Consider the following 9,329-nt stretch of genomic DNA (forward strand, 5'->3'; position numbering starts at 1 on the left):
GCCAAATGCCAACTAAAGTTGTCAATCCAACGTGGTGGAAATGCTTCATTTGCATTGGGAAAAAGGGATCAAACCAGAATAAATAAATATAACCATAATCCTGGAAAGACAATACAAAATGTTTATCTCCATGGATTAGATAAAATATTAATGAAACAAATGAAGAAGCTGGATAGTTTCTTAAATTCATCATAGCCCACTCATAAGAAAGACTGACTAGATAAATGATAAAGATTCCACCTCACAAACAACCATCATGTTGCAATCTTGACAGTGTCTAAGGGAATTTCATTCATCCCATTTCACATTCTTTAATTAAGATCAAACACATTCTTGGCACATTCTTGGCAATACTTTTGTCGTCTTACATGGTAAAAGATATAGATGGGGCATGCATGTGAGCTTACTGAGAGAAACAAGAAGCAGACAGAAGATAGAATAATATCAAACACACACTAAATTCTGAAACTCCAGTCAAATTAAGAAGATGGAGAGAGGTGAAGACAAAAAGATTGCTTAGTTATTATCGTTGAAGATCGATGTAATTTATGAAGCAAACGTCAACACAACAATGTAAAGCCAAAAGTTTTCCAACTTTATAAGTGTTCTTCAATAATTTTCATGATTAAACTATGATAAAACCTAATAAAAGACGACCTAAGCTGCATTTGGATGCTGCCTGTTAATGAAAAATGCTACATAATCAATTAATTAAATAAATTAAATTAACAAGACTGACCCAGCTACTAATTGACATTAGCAAAGGAACTGCATGGATAAAACCAACACAAAAGGACGGCCAAAGCCAAACCATTATATTCCTCTCGATGAACATATATAATTGTAATTAAGACTCATGAAAAGGATGTTTAATTAAAGAAGAAAACAAAAGAATACTCTATTCTCGTTTGATATAGACCAATTACGAAAATAAACTATATGAGATTCAGAAGAAGATATTTTAGCATTTTGGTCCAACATCAAGCATGAAACAATTTGTCTATTTGGTGTCAATTGGTTTGCTTAGAATAATACTACAAGGTATATATATATATATATATATATATATATATTTTTTTTGAAATTTTATCACTTAAAAGGCAAGTCCATTTCATAGCCTTAGAGTTTAGAGGTTATTATTTTAATTGGTGGATTACGTGTATTCAATTAGGTACGTAGCTAATTTGATATTGATGAGAAAGACTACACCATTAATCTTATTAGCTTTAATTCGTAAAAAAGTAAAAATATTTAATTTATATGTTAACACCTTTCTTTTCCTGTTGAAAAAAATTACACCTTTGACTAATTTAAAGATAAATTTAGAAAGAGACAGGATGAAAATCCTTATTCATAGAAGCAACAATTATTAGCTTAATTTATGATAAACATGGTGATTACCACCGGCCTTTTATGGTGGGGTCGATCATTTGAAGCAACAAAGGTCCATGGCTCCATGCCTCAAATTATGATCAATCATTTAATTCAATTTTAGACTTCTAAACGTCTTCTGAGTTGATAGAGTGCTGTCGTTTCAACCGACTGATAAATTTAATGTACATAAATAAATTGTTTTGCATATAACTCATCTCCTTGATTATGTAATATATGGTGCAAGGAGAATAGAAATTCAAAATTAACAGTAAATTAAATAACATCAAATGACATGACAAAAGCATGATGGTAATATTACTCTTTAAGTTCATCTTCCTAATTGCAAGATTTCTCACCAAAACCGTTTTAAGTTCAAATGGCCACCGGGAAATCAGCAGTTGTTAACTTACCTATCATTTAATTTCCCACATGTTCTATGCTAATATCTGATGACTGGCATATCCGAGAAAATTGGCATAGTCTATTTTCTTTCCTTTTACTAACAAATTAAGACTTCTTGGACCCAGTTTCCGAATTCTAGTTGAAATCAAGACGAGAAAAGTTTCAGAAAGTTCCTTATGTTCAAGTAGCCAAGGAAGCATAAATAAGGCTGAAAATGTGTATCTCCCGCTACGTGCTTTTATTTTTGAACACAGACAAAAGAACAGCTATATACTTATTACAACAAAATGATGAGTATGAACAGTCAACTTTGTACTGGTGTGAGTCATGTGACTGCAAAATTTGGAAACTTTGATAACAAGTGACTGGTTGAAACAAGATTTTCGGCCTATCTAAGTCATCTGAATTCAGTATTACAAACCTATCCGTGTGATATTTGCTATACTACGTTGGCCACGTGTGTCACAAGTCTGGGCTACTTGGGCAAACAGAAGGATTCCTGTGTTTTTCTTTCAGTGTTATGTAACTATTTAGTCCCAACAAAAAACCTCCAAAATGGAATGCAAAACCCCTCTTTAGCGATTGGCTCGCACATTTTCTACAACCATCAGACTTGAGACTCACCAACTATGTTGGTGTTACCATATAATGCATCCAAGCTCTGCTCTATTCTGGAGTCAGCATTATTGGTTCCAGCACCATTGCTAAGAGTCCCACTAACATCAGTCTTCCCACGGACTCGTCTTGAAGTTTTTGACACCGACTTACTCTGAGGAGCCTCAGCGTCCTTTCTCTTTCTCTTTGGGCTTAAGTACCCAAACGCTAAAGCCTCTAGTGCTTTTGTAGTCAATGGTCGGTTCCTTGTACTTTGCCTTCGGTTGTTCATGATAAGCTGTTTATCTCTACTGTCCCTATCATCAGCAAGCTTCAACTCTTCAACCTGATGGCTGGTTTCAATTACAGTAGATGATTTGTTCTCACTCACATTGTCACTATTCTGCACCATGTCTGTGAATGGTTCATCATTTCCAAAATCTGATGAAACTTGAGGTAAATTCAAGTCTATCAATGTATGGTGTTCAGGTTTTTCTGGAGATACTTCTCTATCTAGGCAATCCTCTTCATAGCTCCTATCTGGACTGCCTTTAGCTAAAGAGCTGGCAGGAGATCTTTGGGGAGGACCTAATTGATAAACCATGTCACATGCGTCATTCAAGTTTGATCTGTAATCTGACACATTTTCATCTAGCTTCTGGTCCACACAGATATTGTCGATACCGCAGCTAGAATCTCCATGGTTGCAAGTTGTTAAATCCTCAGGTTCAATAGCACAGGCCAAACACTTTGAATGGCCAGCATTTGCATTCTGGCAGAACTCATACTTACTACACTCCAGCTGCTGTGGCTGCTTGTCCACAGGACCTGTGTTGTGATTTTCCACTGCTACATTTGTGGAACTTGGGGTGTTAGGCATACTATTATTCAGAATGCTATTTGCACAATCTGATGAGTCCACACACACTCCCTTATCAGTCATGTTATCTGCAGTGGTGGTAGTATTAGTTTCTTCTTCATCTTCTTCATCATCAGATGTATCTTCCTCAGATTCACTGGAAAGATTAGAAGGCGCAGATAGAGTAGAAATTTCAGCAGGTAAACTTCTAAGCTCTCTCACTTTAGGTCGTCCTGCTCCTTGAAACAAACTAGTATCTACAATTGTGAACTGTATTAGATGTCGACTGTAATTTGACTTCCGTGGCTGCAGGTAACAATGATGTTGCTTATTTGACAAACCATCTGCGTCTTGCTTCATTGGTTGGTCCAACTTATCTTCTTCCTTTTGTTCAACACCTTTAGCTGCTTCACTTTCAAGCTCAAGAAGCCCTGGGTCTGATGCGACTTTATTCAACACATCACTAATGGAATCAAAATAGTGGTCACCTTTCACAAGTTTCCTTCTAGAGAACTTCTTAACACCAGGTATAAGAAAAATCAACGAGTTCTTTGAACCAGAAAAGCCATGATCCTTAGGCTGCTCAGAGTGCCATCCTTTTGCTAAAAGACGAGGCCAAACAGCTTCCCAGAATAAATCATTTGATCGGGCTTTACTTAACCTGAAATCTCCTCTTAGAAATCTTATAATGTTTGCAGGTTTAAGAGAGGAGCAGGCTTTGCCAACTGGTATTTCAAAACGAAGAGAAAACACATGATTGGTCTTTATTGGCTCCATGGCAGTGCCTGTGAGATCTTGCTTCCCTTTACCAACACCTACTGCTTCAATGAGCATCTTGACGCCAACAGTATTCTTTAAAGTGAAAACATATTCTTCAAAAGATATCTTTCCCTCGCCAAATTTCCTAGAAGCCTACAATGATCACATTATAATTAAATAAATAAATAGGATACAATATATTTCTTGATAATAAACATGGAGTAGACTTAGTGACACAATTATAAACTAGCTATCATAAAAATCTATTAACTTCCACAAGTACAGAACACAACTTCTCAGAGAGATTAATGGACTCTTCAGGAAGACAACCTTAAAAAGATGAACTCACTGCAGCAACGATTTCTCTTCCTACGTGTATCCTATTCTTCATGCTTTCAGTACGACAAAATTAGTTCCATCCAACAAAAATGAATTCACAATTAATCTTAGAAGGTGATTTCTAACTTCAATTTCACTTCAGCAGGAACAAATTTAGTTATAAATAGAATTTTCTAATCTGATCTTCAAAAAAGCGACTGCCAAACATGTCTCCAACTTAATTATAGGTTTAAAGACACATTTGACAGCTAAAAAATTAAGTTGAGAGTTGTTAGGTTGGGAATGAATAACTGTTGGATAAACTCCTAGGAATCTTCGGGATGTGTCTCAGATATATTTCAAACTCATCCAGTTGGTTGGCTGTTTAGAAAATACCAAGAAAAGGATATCACTTAAAAATGGTTATGAATCCTGACAAAGAAGGCTATTATCAAGTTTTTTTCCTTTAACTTGTACTTTCCAAGAACCAAAGAAGCCTCAAGGATGAACTGAAAGAAATCTCTGGAATTTCATACATAGCTAAAGTTAAGTGCACTTACTACTTTCTCTTTGGTAACGAAAATCAAAATCTAGACCTAGAATAACTCATAAACATGTGTTTCTCACCTTCATTTTTGAGCTTGTGTAAATATGTCCTCCATGAACCATGATGTTTCTTGAGAACATCTCAATAATTCAATTAAAATGCAATCTTGACATTGCTTAGAAAAAACTTGCAATAATGACAGTGGATTTATTATCACATAATCAAAGAATAGATATCAGGTAGTGAGCTTTGTGTTTTTAGCTAACACAAAATTAAACATAGAAAAAGAAAATACCTCAAGCAACATATTTTTGCATTCCTCTGAGACATGAGAAACTAGTCTTGATAACAATTCCTGTAGCCTCCATCCAGTGAATATCTTTTGTCCATGCACAAACCGTTTGCTCCTTAATTTCCAGCATTCTAACCATCGGCGATATCCATCAGATCTGTAAAATTGCCCATAATAGAAAGACAATACATCTCCCATCCCTTTACTCTCAACAAATCTCTTCACAAGGTTAAGATTTTTTCCAAAAATATATAGACCTAGGAGAAAACTCTCACATTCAGTTTGCACCCAAGATTCACCCAAAGAACCTGGAAGAAGACAGAGACCTCTGTCTACCTGATCCAACTTATTTTTTGATTCCTGAGGTACGACTAGACCACCATCCATCAGATGACTTCCATTTGAGCATTGAAGGTCTGAATATCCCAGGGCTTCATTCCCATCACACAACACACTACCCAGAGATGCATCTTTAGGTTCAGAAATTTCATCATTTGAAGTAATCCGGCTCTCTTCAATATTCTCAAACTCTAAAGTTCCATTAACATTTTCAATTACAGTATTTGCCCACATAAGTGGAATGTGCAACCCCAGAGAAAACCGGTTTGATAGATTAATCATGGTCTTTGAATCAGTTGGCTCATCTATTTGTTGCAAATAATCATCTTTCAAAACAACAGGTGGAATTTCTGCCTGGTACTCATGTCCAACACGAGGGACGACCTCTGGGTCGTCAAAACTATCACTCATATCAGTTGAAGAAGGAGAAAGTAACTGCCCATCAGAATCATCATCAACCCTTTGCATAATTCTATCCAAATGGATAGAGTTTATCTCCAAAATTGCAGCAGTTATTGAAGTCAGCAAATTTACATGCATACAATCTTCAAGTATGAAGATTGCAAATCACCAGCCTTTGAAGCCAAATGCTTTAGATGGGAAGGATGCTTTCCCCATGTGTATAAAGGTTATGATATCTGAAAAAGAAAGACAGTATACAAAAAGTAAAATTAAAATGCTGAATTTAAAATATGAGAAAACTGAGTTGGACCAACAAAAAAAAAAAGAACAATTCCATTATTCTACAATAGAAGAATCTACTGAACCTAATTCGTGGAGTGTAATGATCTTGATTACTAGGGGTTGAAGCCAAGAAACAATTGAATGTCAACTAGGTAAAAACTAAAGTTGATTTTCTGTAAGTACATTTCGACCCATTAAGAAAGAGTACATAAATGACTTTCTAATCTCATCTGAATGCTGGCATCTACTGAGTGGTTCTTGTATACTCTAATGAACAGATGGTTCATCTACTACTACTCTGGTTGACTTCATTTCAGAACGATAGAAACAGAATTGATGTTCTGTATGCTGCATACAGAACAACATTGTTATTCCTAGGAATTGTTGAATATGCTAGTGCCAGCAATGGATAAAGCCATGGTCCAAAATAAAGGAGCTTTGATGAAAAAATAATAATAATAAAATAACAAGAAGGAAGAAAAAGAAAAATCTGCATAGATATCAGCCAATCTATGTCGGAAGACTCTTTCTAAATGCAGTAAGTTACCCAACCATATTATTATTGGAAAAAAAAAAAAAAAACTATAATGGGAAAATTAAACCCAGAATATTTATTGGAAGTTGAATAACGGAAAGTACTTGAAGTAGATATAACAGAGGTAAGGCAAATAAGCTTTGCATGTGAAAAATAAAAAAGAAAAAAGAAAAAGAATTAATGAAAATAACCACCACGAACAACAATACCATAACCAATATTCAACCCCAAGAAACATGTTAACGTAATAATTAAACAGAAAAGAAATCATTAAAATGCAAAATCAAAGAAACCCAAGTAAGATATAACTCTTTAATATGAAGAATACAGCATAATCCCATCACAACCAATAGCATTAAAGTAAAACGTATCAAACAAAAGTATATCACCAATGTTGTAGTGAAAATTCGATCATCACTGAATTTGATTCAACCACTTAAGCAACTTTAAAAACAACAAGAGGGGTAGAATAAGTCACATACGAATAACAAAACAGATAAAAAAACATGAAAAGAACGATTCAAAGGAGCATTTGCTAACCTCAACAAAAGAACTTGAACGTTGAATCCCATGTCAAAAACCAAACCTGGGAAATGGTTTTTACAGTTATCAATCAACAAACATCGATTGTCAACTTATTTTTTATGCTGGAAAAAGTGAACAAAAAGACAGAGAAAGAAAATAAAGCATGTTATAGTACAGTAAAAAGATTGGCTCTTAAGCTCTTTTACCTCGTATAAGAGAGTTGAAGTATCATGGACATGAGAGTTGAATTGTTGAGGACTTTGCAAAGAGAGAGAAAGGAAGAAAATCAATCAAAAGCAAAATTATCTTGACTGTTGAAACAAAGAAAGAGATAAAGAATGAAGATTAACGCGTGTATTTATGAGAACTAGAGTGAGACCACTCAAGTTCGCAGGTGGGTTTCCATGAATTAGTGAAATTACTATAAGGTTCATACAAGTCTTGCTTTTTTATATTTGTTTTTTTCTTGATTTGTTGGAATTTTATGTAATTTTAACTTTTTAAGGCACGTTGCTCTCTTATTATAAGGGCATGTTTGGCTATATATATACATTTAAAAGGCAAGTACTAGGATTTTGGGACGGAAAATGGTTTTTATACCTGTTTGAAAATACATTCAACTAAATGTAATTTTGTTTTTTTTTTTAATATTGTTTTCTTCGTTTTCTGAAATATTTGGATATTTATTTTTAATCCCTTTTTTGCATAATCACGATTTCCACGAAGATTTTATTTGGTCAGGCGGTGACGTTTTTTATTTAAATTGTTTAATATAATCAATTGCTGACATGGAGTTAGTAGGACCCACTTAGCTTAGCTCCAAAAATCTAATATGAACTGCGAGAAGAATGGTGGGTGGTCCCCATCTAGGGCCAGTTTCACTTTCACTAAGAAACAGTTGTCGATCCAACGAATCACGGTGGTGACGGCTAACAATGGATGAAGTTAGACTATTAAGTTTATGAGCAACATACATCTGGCAAATTCAATGGTTCTGATTGAGTCATATGATATAACTGGGAAAATATTAGAAACTGTCTGTGATTTTCACACGTCATATATGAACAAGAAACATAAATAGAAGATTTGAAATATTATATAAATTTAATTGAAAAGTAGTAGGTCTACGGTAAGGCTAAGAAAATAAATGTTGGAAAGGAGAACATAATTGTTTCTAGATGTTACATGCCATTTATTTGGGACATAGTTTTAGAATACTTTTATATTTTTAATTTCTGTAATGGCAGAATCCACCGGCCTTCCAAGTCTTAAGAAATCCAAAGTCCAAACAAATCCATTAGGCGTCAAAGCCCAGTTTGTTATATACACGAAAGGCCTAAGATCAGATGGTTAGCCTTGCCATTGGTATTTCTTGACAAAACTATTTATATTTCTCAGATTTTATTTTATCTTATAATATTATCATATTATTAATGTAATATAACAAAAAAAAATAAAAAATACATAATCTAGGATGTAAAACTTTGGTTAAAACTTAAAATAATACAATATAAAATTTACTCTCTTGTTATTTATATCTGGCAAAATATATTTCACAAGGATTAAATTAAAGAGGGAAGAAAGATGAACTTAACAAGTGTCAATTGCTTGGAATTACAGTTTAGTTTTAAGGAAGAAATATGGTTTTTCTTTCGGATGAAAAACAAATTATAAAATAGAATTTAAAAACATAATTTTATGAAGAACTCTTTTGCTTTTTAATTTTGGTTTGAGATTCACCAAAAGAGTCCACAAGTGCTACTGAGCTGAAGTTTTAAGCATACTTCCAAAATTATTTATGTTGGTACTGGTAATATCAGTCTAATGGTTAACACAATCAATAATGTTGACGATCGAATTTGGTTTTCAAGTAATGTTATATGTATGTATTCTTAATCTTATATTTTCATTCATCTTCAATAATTGATTAATTCATTACTGGTTATATTAGTATTATTCCTGATTTTCATATCAAGGGTGGTTCTAGCATTAATTTATCATTTTTAAGAAGGAATTAAACATGGATATCTATCTATCTAACCATATATACTATTGTTGCCTTGCTGGTTAACTAATGTTGATTAGTGGTTTTGTATTGATG

The 9,329-nt window shown here is 33.9% G+C and overlaps 1 protein-coding gene across 1 annotated transcript; it reads right to left on the bottom strand.

The window, feature by feature from the left end:
• Window positions 1–1,979: 1,979 nt before the first annotated feature.
• LOC116117110 lies at window positions 1,980–7,558 on the bottom strand. Its single transcript, XM_031403137.1, has 4 exons — window positions 7,435–7,558; window positions 7,244–7,289; window positions 5,149–6,122; window positions 1,980–4,141 (listed from the first exon to the last, which is right to left on the bottom strand). Exons 3-4 carry the CDS (start codon window positions 6,022–6,024, stop codon window positions 2,384–2,386), a joined length of 2,634 nt encoding a protein of 877 aa, XP_031258997.1. The 5' UTR covers window positions 6,025–6,122; window positions 7,244–7,289; window positions 7,435–7,558; the 3' UTR covers window positions 1,980–2,383.
• Between the last annotated feature and the right edge of the window lie 1,771 nt (window positions 7,559–9,329).

The sequence above is a fragment of the Pistacia vera genome, unplaced genomic scaffold, assembly GCF_008641045.1.
Source record: "Pistacia vera cultivar Batoury unplaced genomic scaffold, PisVer_v2 Contig123, whole genome shotgun sequence".
Taxonomy (NCBI): Eukaryota; Viridiplantae; Streptophyta; class Magnoliopsida; order Sapindales; family Anacardiaceae; genus Pistacia; species Pistacia vera.

Excerpts from the sequence above, each read along its gene's own strand:
- LOC116117110 (XM_031403137.1), bottom strand. The coding sequence starts at position 6,024 with ATGCATGTAAATTTGCTGACTTCAATAACTGCTGCAATTTTGGAGATA. Across the intron at positions 4,142-5,148 it reads GCAAAAATATGTTGCTTGAG|GCTTCTAGGAAATTTGGCGA; the intron begins GTATTTTCTTTT and ends TGATCATTGTAG.